Raw genomic sequence first — 22,477 nt, 5'->3', positions numbered from 1 at the left:
TCGCTTTCCAGCGTTGTCCAGAGTTTTTGAAGATACCGTGTGGTGGAAAGATAGGTAAGCAGGCAGAAACATTGCGGCTCTAAGTTAGACACTAATATAAAATAAACAGACACAGTTATATCATGTATATCAGACACAGTGGCTTGTTTAGTTCCACGTAATTTTGAGTAAAAGGGCTATGAACAGAAAAAACGAGTTAATTTTAAGAAATCAATTAAGTATTTAGTAATAGGTTGTCGTTTTGCTACTGTGATATTTTAAACGTGACATGATTATTATTATTATTATTATTGTTATTATTATTATTATTATTATTATTATATATGTTAAGCGTGACCTAAGGTTTTCTTTTTCATTTAAGTAGTTCTAGACAAAAGAGAAATCTCCTGATACTAAACACAATTGTGCTGTGTAGCGTGAGTGTGTTAAGTTGCCAGCTTTGCATTCAACAAGGACCGGGATTTTTTTATCACGAACAAGAGATAAAAACAAAAAGTGATGTTATTTGGATACAAATATCCATTACAGTGTGTCAGCATTAATTGTTTAACGAAACTACTATCAACAGCCTCTTAGCATAGTTAGAAATGTAAAGGTATACAAAAAAGTGCCTGCAGTAGTAGAAGAATTAACAAATAAAAAAAATCTCAAATTACCCGCATCACAACACCGCTCACTTGTAAACCAGGTGACGGTTAGCAGTGATGTTTTTATTAAAAGTTAATTTAACCAGGAATTAAGAAAATACCGTCTTCAAACACAGTCGAAAATAAGGCCACATCTTTCACAACCTGCACAAAACAATCAATATAGCACATGTAGTATTGAAACCGTTTTCAAAAGCGTGTCATCACAGAAACAAGCACAGCCCTGGTGGAAGCAATGATGTCACAGCTGTGGCTGTCTCATAGTTTTGGTTTGTGAAATTTAAGGGGAATGCCCTTTTGAACCACCAGGTTACAAAGTCCTTCACCAATCTGAATGAAATGAAGAGCTTGTGTGCCAAAGATAAGTTACAATAATGGTTAATGAAAACCATAATGAAAAACCGGGGAACCTGTTGGATTGAAAGTTTTAAAATCAGTGTAACACAAGGTGTTTGTTTATACAGTCAGTCATGACTGCAGTGCTTCCTCATTGTTTATTTCATTTAGTTCATTTAACTTACCTGAACTGCAGCTCCCATCAGTAGCTATATGCCAACTGGACTCCAAAAGTAAGATTGAACTGTGTGGGGTCACTGTGTGCTTCCATGATGGTAAGATTGAACTGCGTGTGGGGCACTGTGTGCTTCCATGATAGTAAGACTGAACTGCGTGTGGGGCACTGTGCTTCCATGATAGTAAGATTGAACTGCGTGTGGGGCACTGTGCTTCCATGATAGTAAGATTGAACTGCGTGTGGGGCACTGTGTGCTTCCATGATAGTAAGATTGAACTGCGTGTGGGGCACTGTGTGCTTCCATGATAGTAAGACTGAACTGCGTGTGGGGCACTGTGTGCTTCTGTGATAGTAAGATTGAACTGCGTGTGGGGCACTGTGTGCTTCCATGATAGTAAGACTGAACTGCGTGTGGGGCACTGTGTGCTTCTGTGATAGTAAGATTGAACAGTGTGTGGGGCACTGTGTGCTTCCATGATGGTAAGATTGAACTGTGTATGGGGCACTGTGTGCTTCCATGATAGTAAGATTGAACTGCGTGTGGGGCACTGTGTGCTTCCATGATAGTAAGATTGAACTGCGTGTGGGGCACTGTGTGCTTCCATGATAGTAAGATTGAACTGCGTGTGGGGCACTGTGTGCTTCCATGATAGTAAGATTGAACTGTGTATGGGGCACTGTGTGCTTCCATGATAGTAAGATTGAACTGTGTATGGGGCACTGTGTGCTTCCATGATAGTAAGACTGAACTGTGTGTGGGGCACTGTGTGCTTCTGTGATAGTAAGATTGAACTGCGTGTGGGGCACTGTGCTTCAGTAAGATTGAACTGCGTGTGGGGCACTGTGCTTCCATGATAGTAAGATTGAACTGTGAGTGGGGGACTGTGCTTCCATGATAGTAAGACTGAACTGCGTGTGGGGCACTGTGTGCTTCCGTGATAGTAAGATTGAACTGCGTGTGGGGCACTGTGCTTCCATGATAGTAAGATTGAACAGTGTGTGGGGCACTGTGCGCTTCCATGATAGTAAGATTGAACTGTGTGTGGGGCACTGTGTGCTTCCATGATGTGAGGCTGAGCCCTGCTTATCTGCCAGCAGCACTCTGTTAGGCAGTAAAAACAGGAAATGTGTTTAGGGGAAGGTTGTATTCTTTGGCTCAACGGTAAGTCAATGTAACCCATACTGGAGCAGATATATTTTGCAAATGTTCCTCATGTCAGCGTACTATTCACCTCAAAATGTGCAAAGGATCTATCACATGACTCCTCTCAGCTGCCACTTCATGATGTTGCATTCCCATCCCACAAGTCTGCAGCGACTCCCGGTTTAAATATCTTCTCTGTTCCGTGTTCAAAGAAAAGTTTTTCATGCTCATACATTCCAGTGAAAGTTCTGTTGCATGATCTGGAAAGTTTGATTCAATTTTTGTTTTTTTACTTCAGCCTTTTTGTTTGTATTAGTTTTTCATCAACCCTGCAAAGTGCTCATGGGGAAATTCTACTTGAGTAAAACAAGAAAGCCTAAAGATTTTGGAGAACAGAAACTGTTTCATATGGTTGCACAACCCTGATTAGCAGTACTCTTGGACTACCAATATCTCAGGTAACACGGAGTAGTCTAAGGTTAGTGCTAACCAGGATCTGTGAAACCAGCCTTTGATGATGTGATGCTGTGATGTTCATTTGTGTCCATCAGAACTCCAGGCTCAGGTTAAGCCATATTAATAATCTTTCTTTCTGTTTGCAGGAAGATATGCATGCACAACACTTCAGGATGGGGTTTTCTTTCATTTAAAGATGGTCTTGTCCGTATGCAGATGTGATCAGAAATTTGGTGTTGCCAGTGCTGAGGTTCTGGATTTTGTAAGGCTTTTTACCTTTAAGCCGGACTGACCATATGTATAGGTTCATTATGATGTGCCAGATCTAATCCAGACTGTAATGTTGTACTCAAGTATTGGTGCTTTTTATTGTTATTAATTTTCAAGGCTCATAGTAAGTCCATCTTGAGTCGTAAAGGTCAAGTGCTTTTTGTGTCAGAAGCACCACCAATGTTTTTTTTTTTTATTTAACTTACGGCTGCTTTGAGGTGCCCTTCCTTAAATTTATTTCAATATCAAACTTAGTAATAGTGCACCACCGATAATGTCCAGACAAGCAGTAATAACTGCAGCTGTTGTCACCTTGCTGGGCACCACTTTGGGCGGCCTGGTGATATGGAAAGCTGTGAAAAGCTGGAGACAGAAAATCTCCAACAGGAACAAGAATGGAGAGCTGGGGAAAGTGAGGAAGAAGGAGAAGGAGGAGTTGGAGGGTGTGGTAGTGAGCGAGCATTCTCATTGGCCCATGCTTCCCCTGGCTGAGCAACTGCTGAAGGTGGAACCAGCCCTGGTGTCTTGCGCCAACGACTGGGAGGAGGTGTGGCCGGCTTTGCAGAGGGAGCTGGGAGTCTACCCAGTACTGGGCATCGACTGCGAATGGGTAACTGGGAGGAACTGGGGATGAACAGTGGTACCAGCATTATTAATACCAGGGTTGTTTGTTGTTTCAAGAAGAAGAAACGCACATGGTTGGAAACCCAAACGAGCATCTTTGTCAGGAACATTAATTATTCAGATGTTACTATACTTAAAAATTGGCTCTTTCACTTTAAATCTTGACAACTCCTCTTTGACTTAAAACATCCTGACAGTAGAGTGTGTGTATTAAACCTGTATGTCTTCCAGAACATATAAGTATTTCAGTGTTAATCCTTGTCTGGGATTTCACCTTATTCTAGATTGTTTCTAACACTTTGGTGTCTGTGCTCTGTGACTGGCTGTCTGGCAGCTGGGACTTGCATGTGAAGACAATTGTGTTTATTTCTCTTTTTGAAACATTATACAGATTTTTTTCACCTGTAGAAAAAAAATTGTTATACTTGGCCTTTTGACCATTGAAAGTACAAACCCACTGTTGTACAGTATAGTGCTTTTACAACCTCTGACAGCATAGCATTCAGTAATTTCTGTAATTGAGTAATTTTATGTTCAGACTTGATTTGCCTGTAATAAAGCCCTGAGTTTGTATGAGCCATTTGAACCTTTCTGCAGATATATATCATATTGCATAAAGACAAAAAGGAGTGAACTAGATTCATGGCTTAACATGGTCTCTGCTGTACTTTGTGCCCAGTCCATTCTGCACTGCAGCTGAGCGTTCCTAGTCCCCCACTTAAGCGCTTGTCTTCTCAGGGTGCTGTATGAAGATGTTCTAAATCATGTCTTTATTTTGTCTCGTAGGTGTCGGTGAAAGGGAAAGCAGGTCCAGTGGCTCTCCTGCAAATGTCCACATTTAGTGGTCTCTGTGTTGCCATTCGTCTGCTGAAATTCCGAGGGGATGGGCAGAGTGTCCCTCACAGCCTGCTGGGCATCCTGCAGGATGACTCCATTCTGAAAGCTGGTGTTGGCTGTTTCGAAGATGCCTGCAAGCTGATGCGAGACTATGGAATCACAGTAAACTGCACTGTGGATCTCCGGTACCTGGCCATGAGGCAGAAGTGAGTGGTGTCTTGTAGGGATTTTACGATACCGATTTATTGTAATCTGTTCAATATCTATAACAGCAGATGCAATGGTCCTGATGGGCTACTTGTATGATGCTTAATGTGATCAAATGATCCTTTAATAAAGAACTATTTTGTTAAAAGGCAAAAATTAAATGTGAAAGGGAGTATGTATTCATACCAGCTGTAAAACACACACTTCATTCAAGAACCAGCTGGTGAACTACAATGACCTATGCTGTGCTTTTGGTTTGTATCGCAATATAAACGATAAAAACCTATATTGTAATACGATATGTCATATAAAGAAAGTAACACAATTCATCAATATGCAATTCACTGTTACATCCATAGGGCCATGTTTTCAAAGCGTTTACTCCAGACTTTAACTTCAAGGAGAAAGCAAAAAAAATCATGTAAATGTTACAAAATGAGAAACAAGCACCCTGAGAGCACTTAGGGGAACTTGTCTTATATTACTTAGCTGTTTTGGTTCTCGTTTTTTTAAATTAACCAAAGTTTTACCTCTTTCAAAAAATAGGAGTTAATGACCGGAATATAGGGTCTTGGTGTGCTTTGATGGAAACCTGCCATACTGAACTGATATTGCATAATTTGTGTTTTAACAGACATGTAAAGCGCTTGGTTCACTTTTTGTCAACCAATAGAGATTAAAATACCTCTTATAGTGCTGGCACATGGATGAGAAACTATTTTCCTGCTAACTGGGTGTACTTTGGAGAAAAAGAAGTGCCCTTCTAATACTTGCAGTTAGCTTGTTCACAGAGGACTGTGTTCGAAGCAGTGTCGCTGACTAATGATGATCGCTTTGGTTGGCTTGTTTCAGTTGTTCTGGTTTTGTCTAGGTGTCACTGTCACTATATTTTTGTAACTTCTTCAAAAGAAATGTGAGAGTCTGCACTATATTTGTTTCTGACCCATAGGGGGTCTGTGGACTGGCAGACAGTGTTTTTGTGTGGGTAGCGCTGTAAATTAGACTGTGATATCATGGTCAAAACTAAGACGTGTGGGTTTCCATGGTGGTTAAAGTGCTTATAGCTAATAAAATAATGATAAATCATACCTGTCATGCAAAGAAGTACATGAGATAACAAATGTGCATTTTTAGTTTAATAAAATGATACTGTACCATGCAGATTGCATTTTTTTACAATTCCTTTGACTTATTTTTCAATTTACGTTCCAATGTGCACAACTTTTAACTCTAAAATGCTGAACTGCTCATTTTGGGGTCAAAATCCCATGCGGCGTGCAAAATAAATACAACTGTGTCAAATGAAATAAATACATTATGCAAAAGCAAATCGTAACTCCAAAACATCAGATGCTTGGATCATTGAAGTTTAATCATTGAAGCATTGCTAAATAAAACACCCATTAGCAAATAATGCTGCCGAACACAAAATAATTCAAATCAAAACAAAGTCTAAAAGTGTCATTTGCTCATATTCAAATGATTAACATTACAATGAGCAAAATGATAGCAACCTACAGAATAAAAAATATTCTAAATAATGTACAGTAAGCATTCAGTGATATTCTTACTCAATTGTATCAAATATTATGTACTGTACTGTGAAAAAGCATTTGCCTTCTGTCTGATTTTTTGCATTTTTGCCTATTTTTTACACTGAATGTTATCAGATCTTCAACCAAAATCTAATATTAGATAAACGGGACCCAGAGTGAACAAATAACACAAAATTTCGATACTTATTTAATTTATTTATTAAAGAAAGTTATGCAACACCCAATGCCCCCGTGTGAAAAAGTAATCGCCCTCTTAGACTCAATAACTGGTTACGCCACCTTTAGCAGCAGTAACTGTAACCAAACACTTCCTGTAGTTACTGGTCAGTCTCTCACAGCGCCATGGAGGAATTTTGGCCTACTCCTTCATGCAGAACTGCTTCAACTCAGTGACATTTGTGGGTTTTCATGCATGAACTGCTCGTTTCAGGTCCTGCCACAACATCTCAATGGAGTTCAGGTCTGGACTTTGACTAGGCCATTCCAAAACTTTAAATTTCTTGTTTTTCAACCATTCTGATGTAGACTTGCTTGTGTGTTTCGGATAATTGTCTTGCTGCATGACCCAGCTGCGCTTCAGCTTACGGACAGATTGCCTGACATTCTCCTGTAGAATTCTCTGATACAGAGCAGAATTCATGGTTCCTTAGATGATGGCAAATCGTCCAGGTCCTGATGTAGCAAAGCATCCCCAAATCATGACACTACCACCACCATGCTTGACCGTTGGTATGAGGTTCTTACTGTGGAATGCAGTGTTTGGTTTTCGCCAGGCATAACGGGGCCCATGTTGGCCAAAAAGCTCAATTTTTGACTCATCTGTCCATAGAACATTGTTCCAGAACTCTTGAGGATCATCCAGGTGTTTTTTGGCAAACTTGAGACGGGCATTCATGTTTTTCCTAGTGAGCAGTGGTTTCCGCCTTGCTACTCTGTCATGAATCCCACTTTTGCCCAGTGTCTTTCTGATGGTGCAGTCATGAACACTGACCTTAGCCGAGGCTAGAGACGCCTGCAGATCCCTGGATGTTGTTCTAGGGTTCTTTGTGACTTCCTGGACGATTTTACGCCTTGCTCTTGGAGAGATTTTGGCAGGATGGTCACTGCTGGGAAGATTCACTGCTGTCCCAAACTTTCTCCATTTGGACAGTATGGCTCTGACTGTGGTTTGGTGGAGCCCCAGAGCCTTAGAAATGGCTTTGTAACCCTTTCCAGACTGATAGGCATCAACAACTTTTTTTCCCCCGGAGGTCTTCAGGAATTGATTGTGGCACAATGTGCCTCTAGAACCTGTGTGCTGACAACTTCATTGTGATGGTAAGGGCCAAAATTAGTCAGATTTATATTGGGCAGGACTGGCCCAAATCAGGCCTGATTGTTAACCAAAGTATTCAAACAGCTGACCCGAATTATCCCTTTTAATTGGGTTGAGTTAACTAGGGGGGCAATAACTTTTTCACACCTGAAGATTGTATGTTTGATTACCTTGCACACCAAACAAATGAAAGAAGCACCAAACTTTGGTGTAATTTTTTTCTCTGTCTCCCTCTATATACTACTACAGCCCACAAAAAGATCTGACCAAATTCAATGTGAAAAATTAGCAAAAATGCAGAAAATCAGACAGGGGGCATATACTTTTTCACGGTACTGTCCAAAGATGACCAAAACCCAAACTATTGATCAAATCCTGTTTACATTGCAAAGTGAATGCAACCATGCAACAATAAAGGCACCAAAAGCAAATAGTGTGTCCAAACATCAGAAACTTTGTTTCAACATTTTCTTTTTAATCTTTGAAACACAATAACATAAATGAGTCTTAAAGTAACAATACCGAATACTTCTGTTTGGGGGGGGGGGGGGGGGGGGGCGAGGGGTTAAACTACAGTAATAGAAAGATAAAGTTTCCTGACATTTTGTTTTACAAAGTATAATACATAAAATAATCAATTACAAATGAACAAAATCTACTTACAGTAACTATAGAGTATTAGATATACTGTAACATTCATTCACTGATATTGACATCAATGATCTATTCTGTGCTCTGCGTTTGGCCAAAGATTTTCATCAACATTACAGTTTATGTTTTCATTAGCAAGGCAGAGGAAATATCTTTCACTCTCGCACAACCACTGCGTGGTGGATATTCACATTGTCCCAAACTGTGACACATGTAGTTGCAGCATGTGTTTGTACGAGGCGATTGTGAAGCACAATCAGAAAATGGAGAAGGTGAGAAGGATTATATGGCCCAATGACTTGGTCTCTGGCCACAACACCATTGTGAGAAATTTCTGCACACATGGTTATATTTCCACCACACAGTCTGGGGACATTGACAGTGGCTCATTGTCCAATGATATTCCAACCCCTCCATCGACGTTTGGCCAGGTTGAAGCCTGCTTCATCCATGTAGATTAATTTGTGGTGGTTGACCCCTGCATCCAATTACATCATTCTCTGAACAACAAGGGTAATGCATGTGATTTACAGTAGATTCTGCCATATTACAATCACAGAGCAATGTTTAGAGCTTGTCCATTGTCACTTGAACATATTCGCGTCGTAATGCCTTGACTCTGTCCTCATTTCTTTGGAAAGGAACCAAATATATCTGCTTCATAGATATTTGGTGTCTTTTCAAAATGCATGCTATAGTGGTAGTGCTTATGGTCTCAACCCCTTGGAATGTTTCATTATTTCCTAATATGTTTTGCTGTATGTCCCTGAGGCGTATATCATTTTGTGTCACCACCATGTCCACAATGGCCATCTCCTGCTGAGCAGTAAGGATTCACCCTTGCCCACCAGAGGAAGGTCTTCTTTCAGTTCTGCTAGACAAAACTTTGACATCAGCACCAAGTATATACAATGAGTAACATTGAGTAATTACTGTAAAGAATAACATTTGAATGCTACACACATACCTATTTTCAGTGCGAAATGTCTGGATAATTGAAGCAACCTTTGACCGTTTGAGGTTTGGTTGTACAGTGTGACCAGCCTCTGCCGTAGTTGAACCCCTTTTTATAACAAGATCAACCACTGTAGCTCTGATTTCATTGGACACTGTAATATACATTTCTTGTTGACCACGATCTTATGCATGACCACGAGCATGAGCACAATCAGCAATTTCCTCTAACTCCATTTTAACTACTACTGCCATTTCCTCAGAGCTTTATGTAGTGATGAACTAATTATCAATTAAGCTATCTTGCATTTTCACATAGAGAAAGCTATTTGCAATTATGACCCCCAACTGTTACCATGTGATCAAGTAGTTAAGAACTGATTGACAGGGCAACTTTATGATTGGAAGAGGTGATTTACAGTTATGCATGTTGTATGTTAGCATGGAAAACTGTCTGAATGGTTGCATTTTACCACTCAGTTTATCATTATGTGTTAAGAGTTGTGCACATTGGGTCGCTGTATTGAAAAATGAGTCAAAGCAATCTTAAAAAACGAATTTATAAAAACTTGTTTACATGTTGATTGCTTTAGCTACCGATATTTAGTGAAAGTTAATGTATTAAGAATTCCAGGTTGTCTAGAATCTTTGTGGGTAAGTCCAAATGTAGACTTTTATGAACTGTTGATTCATTAAAAAATAAAATAATCAAACAGCAATAAATTGTGTAGGCAATGTAAACAGGTCAAATCTATCAGCATTTATAGACAGCAGCTTGATTGGACTTCCAATTGAATTTAATCTTTTTATGAGTTTTAATAGATAAACCCAAACAGCATTACATATGTATTGACCTTCATTTTAATTAGTGTTTCATTAGAAATGGCTTAAATACGTAGAAAATTGGAATCGACTCCCACCTCAAGATTTCGATTTTGCTTATATTCTGTATAGTGGAAGTTCCGGATCAGGTATGAAACCAGGGCAGATATTGAAGCTCAATGATGAATAGTCACTGAGATGCACCTCCTTTAGTAGACCTAACTGCCTGTCTGTACAGAAGCATTCATAGGGCTACTGACTTTCTAAATACCATTTTTAGGTCCTCGAAACTCCAAAATAGCTACCAGACATCATTTATAAAAATAAAGAAAATCATTAAACTACAAGAATTACATTAGCTAAATGCAGCAGTGCATTCTGACCGCAGAATGAGTATCTGAAGCCACGGTGACAGTCCTTGTGAATGCCACTGCATTACTTGGTATACGAATGCAAAAAGGAATATGCATTTTTTCAAAGCACTATGATATTAAGCACCCTGCTAATCCCACCCTGACTCCCCTGGGTTTTGGGGTGTTTGCGTGTCTTGTGCAGACGGACCCTCATCCATAATGGCCTGAGCCTGAAGTCATTGGCGCAAGACATCCTGAACTTCTCTCTTGACAAGTCCTTGCAGCTGAGATGTAGCAACTGGGAAGCTGAGGAACTTTCCCAGGAGCAGGTATTGGATGGGAGCCACCTTAATTCCGGAGCTTGAGTTATGAAAATAAAAACAAGAATAAAAAAAAACGTTGAGTTGCATTGTTGCCCAGACTTCATGTTTTGTGTGTGGGTGTTTCATATACTTTAATCCAGGTTCAGCAGAACATGTTGGCTCGTGATGACTAATTATTACTAATTACACATTACAGGAGTTATCTGTTTTTGTAAAATTTCTCTGAACTGTTGGACTGGACTATTGTAAATATTCCAGATCCCAGAAACACACATAGCTTTAAAGTAAAACCTATTTACTCTTATTAACGCTGATTTACTTTTCATACTTAATTTCTGGCTAAAAGAACCAACAAAACAAAGAATCCTAAACAAATAAAAGCTGTTTTGTGCTCATTTAACATGCTTCATGTTTATACACATAATATAATAGCGTTTTGCATTCTGACATGCTTCTACCACAGGCTACAGATTGTACAGCATCCAGTTTAAATCAAAAGAGCCATATTGTGGAGTTTAACGAGCCATCCGCTGGGCTGCCATGCTTGGTTCACAAATCCTCTAGAAACCTGTCCTCAACTCCAGCAGAAGATGCATCCTTGTCTGCCACAGTAGCTAATCATGGCACTGATATTAATGATGATGAGCGCTATCTGTCTTGGTCATTGTTGGAAAAGTCTTTTGTGGTGGTTTTGGCATAAGACGACAGGTGTGGCAAAACCAATCCTAGGAATGTGTGCGCCCTTAAGACACATTTATAGATTGATTTATATAATAATTATGGTGAAGATATGAGTGTAAATCATTCTCTGTCCCTTTTCAGGTAACGTATGCTGGCAGAGATGCCCAGGTATCTGTTGCTTTATTCTTTCACCTGCTGGGACTTTCCATGACAACTCCAGAAGGCACAGCCCCGGAAAGTGTCTGTAAACAGCTGCTGGCCAAGTGTCAGGGGTTGGTGGATGTGCCGTTCAAAGGGAGAGGAGGAGGAGGAGGGGATGATGGGGGCGCATTAGTCAGTGGAGACAAGAAACTCCGAAACAGGAGGACAGGGTCGGACAGCAAAGCCCCTGCGGACGAGCAGATGGTGGACCCCCGCAAACACAAGCGCAAGCCTCTGGGAGTTGGTTATTCAGCCAGGTAGGGGAGCGCATGTTTCTATGGAGTGTGTGTTTTATTCAGCCAGGTAGGGGAGTGCATGTTTCTGTGGGGTGTGTGTTTTATTCAGCCAGGTAGGGGAGTGCATGTTTCTGTGGGGTGTGTGTTTTATTCAGCCAGGTAGGGGAGTGCATGTTTCTGTGGGGTGTGTGTTTTATTCAGCCAGGTAGGGGAGTGCATGTTTCTGTGGGGTGTGTGTTTTATTCAGCCAGGTAGGGGAGTGCATGTTTCTGTGGGGTGTGCGTTTTATTCAGCCAGGTAGCTGCTGGGTTTATTTGAGGGGATGCTGTGGGGTTTATTTGAGGGGGTGGTGCTGGTTTATTTGAGGGGTGCTGGTGGGTTTATTTGAGGGGGGGGGTGCTGTTGGGTTTATTTGATTGGGCGGTGCTGGGTTTATTTGAGGGGGTGATGGGTTTATGTTTCTATAGATTTTTATGTAATATGTTACAAACTGCTTTTATTTTCCAGTTAATTAAATAATATTCGCATATTAGATTGAAGACTATGCCAACATGAAAAACCTTGAATATCAGAATATAACTGATATTGGGATAATCGATGGCTTGCAAGCCTGTGTAGCAGGTTACTACATGGCTTAAAGGGGTAAAATGGTTCAAACGGTCCTATGACCAAAAAGCAACTACGCCACATGGTTTTTAAAGAGGGCAAGGTCCTCTTGTAAACCTTAAAGTTCACTTTAGAATTCAATATACTGAGGTTCTTTAATTTGGTAAGCAACAGTATGGTGCACCATGCAAGGAGACAGAGACACAATGGAAGTTTAAAAAATAATTTTATTTAAAATAACAACTGGTAAAAACCACCGGAATATTATTGTGCAGATTTTTGCAACAAATCAATAAAAATAGGTACTAGAGTTAGAATAAATTTACTAATTGGAGACACAGCAATTCTACCAACCACTCAAGATTTAACCAATTAACCTTTTGCCGTACTATGTCGGACCTGGTCCAACATCGCGAAAATCCCTTTCCGGTCTATTGTTTGACTCTTGTCTGACATTGCCAAAAACCATGATCTAACACAGGACGTGATGCGTTTATGCCGGAAAAAGCCGAGGCGAGGCGTTCCTTAATCGTCTCTGATTGGAAAGAAGGTGAAGACAGACGAATAGTCCATATACAGGCTGAGCAAAGCCGAATTGAACAGACGCAGAGTGAGAATGGCACAGAGAAGGCAGAGAAAGTCAAGGCAGGCTGAAAAACTTGCACAGATGATGGATGAGGCAGAAAGTACAGACGAAAGCAGTTTGGATGATGATTTTGATCAATCTAGTGATGAGGAAGTAAATATTTCTCTTAATGAGGACTCTGAAGAATCTGAGGAAAATGACCACGAGCCAGACGTGCAGCCGGAGGGCGAATGGAGATGCGCATCGGTAAGTGCAGCTGCTTTCACAAAACTCCCATTTACTGTGGTAAATAGGGGATATCTAGGGAGTACTACTGCACTGGAGTTTTTTCAACTTTTTTGTTTACTGAAATTGTAAATGAAACCAATAGATATGCGAGTGTAAAACTAACAGGACCGCACATCATAATTCTATTTGGAACTCCTGGAAAACTGTTACGTTACCAGAGATGAAGGCATTTTTTGGTGTTCTGCTGAATATGGGACTGAATGTAAAAACTGACATAAAAGAATATTTCTCAGAGGAATGGGCTGACGGATTGCAGTTTTTCAAAGATGTATTCAAGAGATCACATTTCTTGCAGATCTTTTGGATGCTACACCTTTGCCCTTCCCCCCACCCAGGTACCTCAGGCTGCTTTTGTTAGCAGAGAACAAAAAGTCAAGAATGTGTTCAGCTACATAGACACAAAATGCAGTGAGCTATTTATCCCAGGTAGTGACATTTGCGTTGATGAGAGCACCGTTGGCTTCAAAGAAAGGGTTATCTTCAAGTGCTACAATCCTCAGAATCCTTACAATCCTCAACTTTGGAAATAATAATAAAATGTTAATGCGGCACCCTAGCCTAGTATAAATATATTACAGACCTATGCTTTTAAATAAAATTATCAAACTTTTGTTTGATTGATTTATTTTACTTTACCAGAAGCTGGTCTGAGTTATTCATGCATGAGAATGTGTTGGGCTAATCTGTCTTGTTACTATAAGCTGTGGCAAAGTGGTTAATAGTGTGCAGGTGATCAAAGAACAGACAGACAATTGTAATCCAGGAGCAAAGGTTTGTTTTTATTTGTTTTGCCGTCAGACACTGGACATAAAACAATCAGTAAATAATAATGCTGGTAAGTAATACAACGGCGTGTATTGCTTACATTTGTAATCCCCAGGTTGGTCCCGAAATAATAGTTCTGTTATTATGTCCTCACGTTAAACACAAAACGCATACACAAGTCCATTTAGTGTGTAAATTAGTGATTGTGGTACAAATACAGTTTATTATGATAAAGAACTGCAGTGCTGTTCCGGGTTTGTGCTGGCCTCTGGCGACAGCTCTGGAACATGTTAGCTGTCTAGTGATAACAAACAAATAGGCAGTACAAAACAAACACTCACGATTACTTCACAAAAACACAGGTCCTTCCACTCATGACCCCTTGGTAAATGATTGCAGCTGCTCTCCCAATCCGCGGCTGCCACAGCATTTCCCTTCCAGGTCAATGAGTTAGTGTACCGAAGCTCCGCCCCTGTTCTAAGGGACCAACTTCCTTTTAACCCTCGGAACGAAGTGTCAGGCCAAGTAGTCCAGAGTACTCTGTTCCCATTACTTGCCGCCCTCACAGGTCGGGATGGAGATTTACTACCAAGAATCATTGTCTTTCTGGCACAAAATTTCTTTAATTTTAAAGTATGTTGATATGACATTAAATTCTTAGGTCTTAGGGTAGAATTGTACACATAGCAGACCCTCACTAATACAACATCATTATGCTGTACATTCATATATGCCGGACATAACATATGTCCCCCAATAGTAACCGGGTAAGTGTGATGCTGGGGTTAGGGTATTGCATGATCCAAAGAGACACGCTGAAAAAAAAAAAATGACAGGACAAAAATAAACAGGAGAACAGATGCAAGTAGCTACTAAATCACTGGCACATGATTAAAACAGGGCATATAAACTTATACTCTACAGAGTATCCATCGACAAGCTTTCACAAATGTGGACTCCAGTGTCTCGAAACACAAGATGTGGACAACTTGTTATTACAATTCTGAATGTGAAGTCTTTAATTGCTTAAGTCTTAAGTCTGACTCCTACCAACAGAAAACAGAAGTAACAGGTAGGCTGTGTGTTTTACTTACAACCACGTGTACTGTAAAATGTTCTATATATATTTATAAAGTGTGTGCTATATAGGTAAGGTCTGTATATTACGTGTCAATGCGGCACTGATCTATTTTGTGTTAATTGAGTCGGCTATAGTAAAAAAGAAAGTGTGCTAAAATAATTGTTTCAATGCAGCAACATGATTTTCTGTTACTGGTATCGTGGAGGCTAAAGTAAAAAAGTGTGCTACATATTCATTTGATTTTACTACTGTATAGGCCTACTGCACAGATTTATATTTTGTACATAATATAATGTGTAAAGAGAACACTTTTCAGTGCAATTATTTAGACATCTAAAATAAATTGAACTCTATAATGTACTTTCAGTGTTAGATTTACATGTTTTTATAGTTTTACGTAGTTTATAATTGAGTGTTTAAAGTTGTGGATGAACATACACTGAATACATTCCTTAAAGTAAGTTGGCTTTAATTAGTTACAGTTTTAAATCACTATTTTGATACATATGTAAAATGGATCATCCCTTTAACTTTCTTAAACTTCTGATGAACTTGACACTAGTTTCTCAGAATAAAATATTAACAAAATTGTTAAACTTTTAAACATGCGTGTAGAATTCTATGAACGGGATGGCATCTGTACACAGGATAAGATGTACTGGAACCGTGACAAATACTGTGATTGGATGCTTTCTGATATGTGATTTATAGTTCTCATTTGTAAAAACAAACGAAAAAAAAACCTAAATAAAAAATAAAGTTGAGAACTCCTGCTTTTAACTATCTCAGCACAAAGTAACTTTTGCAAAAAGACATGCTATGAATAGTTTTAAGTGTTAAAATGGTGGAAGTGTACATTATATGGCATATAGGCTTACACAAGACCTGAACTGCTTAAGTGTTCTAATGTGTTGAGTGCAGTTTTTCTGCCTGGACTGCACTTCAGTCTGCTGTTACGAGTGAAGCTGTGTTCCCTGGACCTGTCTGCAGTGCTTAGTGAGTGAATCAGCTTCTGTGCAACAGTACTGTGGGAGCCCTGCACTGGTAGATCCCTTGAAACAACACCTTTTTTTTCTCTAAGATTCATCTTTTTTTTTTTTTTTTTTACCATAACCTTTCAGCTACAGTACTAGTTAAAATGAGCCAAAGCACTTAAAGCTGGCTTACCAGATGTGAGCTTGAAATTTTCCAAGATTGAACCCGGTTATTTTCAAGATGGGTAACAATAAAACGCAGATTGAACAACGTTTAAATGAGAAGAGCCATGTTGTGTAGCCCAGTGAGCCATCTGTGAGTGAAGCAGCTCCCAAGCAACAGCACTGCGGAATCTGTGCGCTGCGGAATTTCCTTTGAAACACTCCAGCTATGTAACATGCTTTACTTTGCGTTTCAGGAAGTCTCCGCTATACGATAACTGCTTTCTGCATGCCCCGGATGGGCAGCCCCTGTGTACCTGTGACAAAAAGAAGGCCAAGTGGTACCTGGATAAGGGGATAGGAGGTGAGTTTGCACTACCCCCATTTCTTGTTTTAATGGTGTAATCCTCAAGACTTTAACAAAGAAACATTTCTTACCTGTCAATACATACTCAGTCTCCCCAACACCCACCCCTCCCTGAGTGGCTTTCAAAGTCTCCTGTTCCCCAGGTTAACACTGACCTGAACTTGTTTTCTATTGATACTCTTAAGGGTGGAATAACCAAGGGTTAAAAAAGAAAATTCAATCCCTTCCTGTAGAAGAACAGTCCCTTTTTATTATCTTTTGTTTTTTCTTTGACACTTTTGTAATTTAATCAGAACTGTGGCGGATGAACTGTGGTGAGTCAACATGAAAATAAAGCACGGAGAACATAAAAGGGATTAGTCATAGGAAAGAGAAGGTCTTGGTTACTACTGGAGATGAGCCCAGGAGCACGCCGATTGAAAAAGTACCTCTTTAACACTTGTCAAGTGTGCCAAGGTTGTGGTTCCTACCTCTTGTTACACATTTAACTGAGCAGGAGCAACTGAGAAGAGGTTCTCATTTAAAGAGATTAACAGGAGAACTTGTATTTGGAATTAGTAGAGGTAGGGAAACATTTAGCCTTGTTGGAGTTTATGGCCATGTTGCTAGCCAAGACACCTCTGCCCTAAAAAAAGGAGTGCATTGAGATCCTTCATGTTGACATAGCAGACAGGATTGTGCCCCCTATGCAACACCATGCTGGGGCCGCCAACAACACTGCATACACTGCAGCACCTGACTGTCTGTGAGGGCACGTATCCAGGCTCTGTGTGACATCAGAGATACAGTATTACCAAATCCTTCTCCAAGGTGGGATGGGTGGAGGCTGTGCACGGAACTTTCCTGCTCAATTATTGCATAGAACAATAAACCAGTAGAACAAGCTGGTAGGAGAGTGTATGCAGACAGTAGTCAGCAATGAGGAGTACATTTAAGAAACAGGATGATTATCATGACCTGTTTAAAGTGAAAGCTATATCTTGGGAACTGTGCCTCCTGAATATGTTGAAATTTGGACAAGTTGTGTCCCCAATGACACAGTGTAAAGCATAAACTCCTTGTGCCACGTTTATAATATAACCCTTGTTTGTCTGACAGATTTATGTAGACACAATGGCATAACTTGTGTTCGGAAGAGCGGTTCTGTTGATGCTGTATTGTTATTTTGCTTTTTATTTTGAAGAGTTGCTGAGCGAGGATCCGTTCATTGTAAAGCTGAAGTTTGAGCCATCGGGCAGACCAGAGTCCCAGCAGGATTATTACCTCACTGCCAAGGAGAACATCTGTGTGGTGTGTGGAAGGACCGAGTCTTACATCAGGTACCAGGCCAGGAGCAGCTGCTCACACTGCAGAGGACAAAATGCACACAATCTGTGTAGAGCACTGGAAGATGTGTTGTAATAGGGTTTTAAAAACAAACAAAAAACATTTCTTCTGACTCGGATGAAGCAGATACTCCATGTGTATCAATTAAGTGGACTCCGCTTTACCTTCATAATATAGGCACCATAGAATGTGATTGTAAGGATAGGATTCTATGACCTGTAACATAGTAAGTAGACTTTTCAGAGCATTTTACAGTACAGGGAATGTCCCTGTGCATCAGGATTAGGGGTCATCCTGGGATAATCACAGATCGGTGGTTGATTCAATCCTAGGTAATTCCCTAGTGCAGTAAAACTACACAACCGGGGCAGGGAGCCTTTGTAATGAAACATTAATAAAGCTTTAACTGTTTCACTCATACCAGTGAATGTCCATATTGTTTGGATCTTTCAATCAAATTAAAAACACGCGCCACAAAACTACTGATAAGCAGTTGGAATAAACTTTGTTAAATAGGGTCCTTTTGAATTACCGAATTATCCTTTCTCTTTAGAAAAAACATTGTCCCTCACGAATACCGACGGCACTTCCCAATCCAGATGAAGGACCACAACTCCCACGATGTGCTGCTCCTGTGCACTTCCTGCCACGCAGCCTCCAATTACCATGACAACCTGCTGAAGCAGCGGCTGTCAGAGGAGCACAGCGCCCCCCTGGGGTGCGAGGAGGGAGTGCGGCCACTTGAGGACTCTGACCGGCGGCAGGTCCGCTCTGGGGCGCGAGCCCTGCTCAAAGCAGACAGCCTGCCAGAGAGCCGGAGGGAGGAGCTGCTGGGGACCCTCCGCACATTCTACAGCCTTGATGAGGTCACACCAGCCTTACTGCAAGAGGCAGCCGGCCTGGAGACCAGGTAGGGGAGAGCGCCGTTTTAAACTGCTGCTTTTTCTCTCCAAGACAAAAGAGCCTTTTGAAGTTTTGTCTCATAACTGCAACAAATCCCCGTATAAGACTCAGTCTTCAGTGAGTGCCCTTCCCACCCTCTGCAAGATTCCAGGCCTCGTGTGGTGAGCACACAGCACGGCTTGAAATGTGAAGCTCAAAGATATAGAAATATCTAACTAATTACAAGTCTGTGTCTTGTTTGATTTTAGAAAAATAAAATCAGGGCAATGTATAAAACTGCTATGCAGTGAGAGTCTCACGTACACCTCTGTAAGGAGATCTTGTGGTGTTTGCCTAATGTGTTGGTGTCATTCACTAAAATCTCTCTTCCCCTCTGGTCCAGGATCTTCAATGAGAGCTACATCCCTCACGGTCTGAAGGTGGTCCAAGCCCACGCTAAGGGTGGTCTGCACGGCCTGATGGAACTGGAGAAACGCTGGCGGCAGCACTTCCTGACCTCCATGCAGCCACGCCACATCCCCCCACTGTGGTCCGTCGATCACAACCACAGCAAACTGCTGCGCAAGTATGGGGAGGATCTCGAGATCCAGCTCAACTGAGTCTCGCAAGCACAGCCATGGACTGGGAGGAGGGTTCAGCCACAGCGGACGCATCCACGTGAACACTGCTGCTTTTTGCTTCCCTGTCCTATCTTTTTTTTTTTTTTTTTATGCGTTTAGTCATTCGACAGTTTAAAAAAAAAAAAAAAAAAAGATTCCACCAAATTTTTAGAACTCTTAGTATACTCTTTTTATTTATTGATTTACAATTTCCTAAAACAAACACAAAATCTAGATAGGGTACATCATGTAGTATATGCATAGACAGATTTGTAGAGAAGTGTTTCATACTGTACTGCTATTAGTATGGCAGCTTTGGATTACATGCGGAAGTAGATTTAAGAGTGCCATTGAATCAAGAGAGGACATGTAAATAGCGGGACAGGCGAGCCAGGGTGTTGTTAGATACACTCATTTTCAGTTGGTGGTCCTTCACTGTGGAATGGCCCTACGCATTTTGTTGTCTTTTTGGTGCTGAGTTTGGCACTTTAGGAAAAGGGAAGAGTTGTAGTTGTTTATGGCTGAAGGCCTCCTAGGTCCAAGGTTAAAGGCTTATTGGTAGTAAAACTTGCTGAATCGTAGGTGCTCGTTTTTGACCCCATGAAATCTCGACTGCTTCTTCTGGAATCTCTGGTTGGTGACTCGAAGGTTGGTAACTGACCAAGTAGTATCCCAGACCTTAGCACTTTCAGGCTTCCCCGCATGCTTTTTCACATACCCTCCCTGCTGCCTTTACTGGGGCACTTTATCTGCAAAAATGTTTCCCAGTTTTGCAGTGGGAACATTTTTTACAACTACAAATCACTTACTGTTCTTCGCCTGACAATTTTTAAAAGTGGTGCCAACTTTCTTTTTATTTAGTGTAATTTGAGAGTGAAATTCTGGACCCAATTTTAAACTACCATTAGTGTAGCCTAAACCTGTAATGGGGATAAAAAAAAAAAAATATTAAAAAAAAGAATAATTTAAGATTAAGATGACAAACATAGCTAATGTTTAAGAAACTTGCTGCTTTCCTTTCCTTTCCCTTACGTGTTAAAATGAACATGAAAGCTGCTTTGTTTCCTTAATTGTAAAAAAAAAAACAAAACAAAACACAACAACATTCAATAAAAATATTAAAGCTTAACTTTAATTTCTGAGTAACAATTGTTTAATGGAGTGGCATGTGCCAGTGTAAATGTGCGTTTTCTGATTATTTAAGAAGGTAGTTGCAAACAATTCTCATTTTGGAGTTCTGAAGAAATTATTAAAATTAGCCATGAACGACAAAGTATTCAGAGTTTATCCCATGAACAGTGAAGCACCATTGCAGGATTTTGCAACTAAAAGCCATTAAGTGCTGCTCCAGGCTGTGTAATGAAAATATATATTAACTGAGGAGCAAGAAGTGTGGATGACTGGAGCTATTAAACGTTAGGTTACTTAACGTAACCCTGGTTCCCTGAAAGAGAAGACGACCACCAATGACGTTACGTATGGAATATGCCTGCCCATTGGGTAGGTGTTGCTGAGCTCTCAATACCAGAGCTGCCGATAGGCCGCTTCCTGAGATGATGCACTCGATCCTGCCCACCGAGGAATAAAACTATCATCATGAGGAAGCCATTTCTATTTTTACCTTAACCAAGTAACCTAACGTTCCCTTTCAATTCGAAGACTACCACCAATGGTATTGCGTATGGGATAATGTATACCAGAGCTGTCACGAGGGAGAAGGAACAACAGCATATGAGGAACGGACTAGCACTGTCTAACCCAGGAGTTAGCGGTGTGAACTTACACCCTAAAGGACCCTTCGTGCCTAATGACGGCAGGGCCGGGTCTACCGCATTAAGTGCATGAAAATGCTAGCTGCTGTGGTTGGGGATATAAAGCCATTTTAATTTATGCTGGGATGGTGGTGCGTATATGTGATATGTTATTGTATCTCACAAATTATTCTTAGGCTTCACAGGTAAAACAGAGACTGAAACAATTCACATTTGTCCTCCTTTAAATTAAAGTTGGTTTGAACGCTCTAGCTACTGTGTTTGGGGAGAGAATGCATTTTTACGCATGTCGGGTTAGTGTGAGTCAAATATCAAACGAGTATCAAACGTCAAGCTATCTTTACCGCGGTCTGTTTGGCAAGGCTAAATAACCTGTTAACAGGGATCTTCGTTCTTGTTTTTTGTTCGATCAAGAGAGGTCCCTTTTTTTGAGCCGACTCCTATCAAGTAAACTCTTGGAAAAGTGTTGATTTGTAAGTTCACTTTAGTTCCCTTTCAAGTGGAATGACAACCATTACCGAATGGGAAGAGCCTCTCTGACCCGTCAATCACTGAGCATATATAAAAAAGCTGCCCTATCAGAGCCCTGCTGTGAGGAGGAAGTCCCTCCCACCTGCTGAATAGGGTTGTCCTCACAATAGCATGTCGCCATTTTCTCTCTCACCCCACTGAGACAACACGCAGATTGCCTTGTGCCTTCTTTGTGCTGGAAATTGGTTCATTTGTACGGTTTCAACCTACAATTTGGATTCCTAATGGTAAGCTACATTACTACGAGTGTTTTTGAGATTGCTAGTGACCTTAGTCTCGCTTTGGTAGATTCTACTGATTAGAGTTGGTTTTGACCCCTCTCCACAGAAATTGGCGCAAAACCTTATTCTCTTCTATTACCTTGTGTAGTTTAATATACTGTTTTCTGAGTCGTGTGAGCTATTGTGCTGCTGTAACGATTGACTCGGCTCCAGCTACCATCCAGCTCGGGCCTACACGCCCTTCTCAGCCAAGGGCTCTCCTAGCGCTTACCGCGCTCCTCATCGACGCCGATTAACTCAGCTATAACAGCCCAGCATGGACCACGCTCTCCATCGGCACCGACTCCGAAGTCGATTGAACTCAGCATCAGCTAGAACAGCTCGGCACCGACCCCGCCGCCAATCTAACTCTGCACTGACCACGCGCCGATTGACTCTGCGCCAATCAACAGCCCGGCACCGTCTGGGCTCACTTCGACGCCGATTGGCGCGTCCACCTCGGCGC

General features: G+C 40.9%; 1 protein-coding gene across 1 annotated transcript; it reads left to right on the top strand.

Annotated features, from left to right (window-relative positions):
- Positions 1-21,736, top strand: exd2 (exonuclease 3'-5' domain containing 2). The gene is made up of 9 exons (XM_041276131.1): positions 1-54; positions 2,908-3,641; positions 4,442-4,698; positions 10,553-10,679; positions 11,496-11,812; positions 16,511-16,617; positions 17,804-17,939; positions 18,500-18,856; positions 19,232-21,736. The coding sequence occupies exons 2-9, from the start codon at positions 3,306-3,308 to the stop codon at positions 19,446-19,448; spliced, it is 1,854 nt and encodes a 617-aa protein (XP_041132065.1). The 5' UTR covers positions 1-54; positions 2,908-3,305; the 3' UTR covers positions 19,449-21,736.
- The last annotated feature ends 741 nt before the right edge of the window (positions 21,737-22,477 follow it).

The sequence above is a fragment of the Polyodon spathula genome, chromosome 17 (genome assembly GCF_017654505.1).
Source record: "Polyodon spathula isolate WHYD16114869_AA chromosome 17, ASM1765450v1, whole genome shotgun sequence".
NCBI classification, from domain to species: domain Eukaryota; kingdom Metazoa; phylum Chordata; class Actinopteri; order Acipenseriformes; family Polyodontidae; genus Polyodon; species Polyodon spathula.
This window is presented reverse-complemented; position numbering and strand designations above follow the sequence as displayed.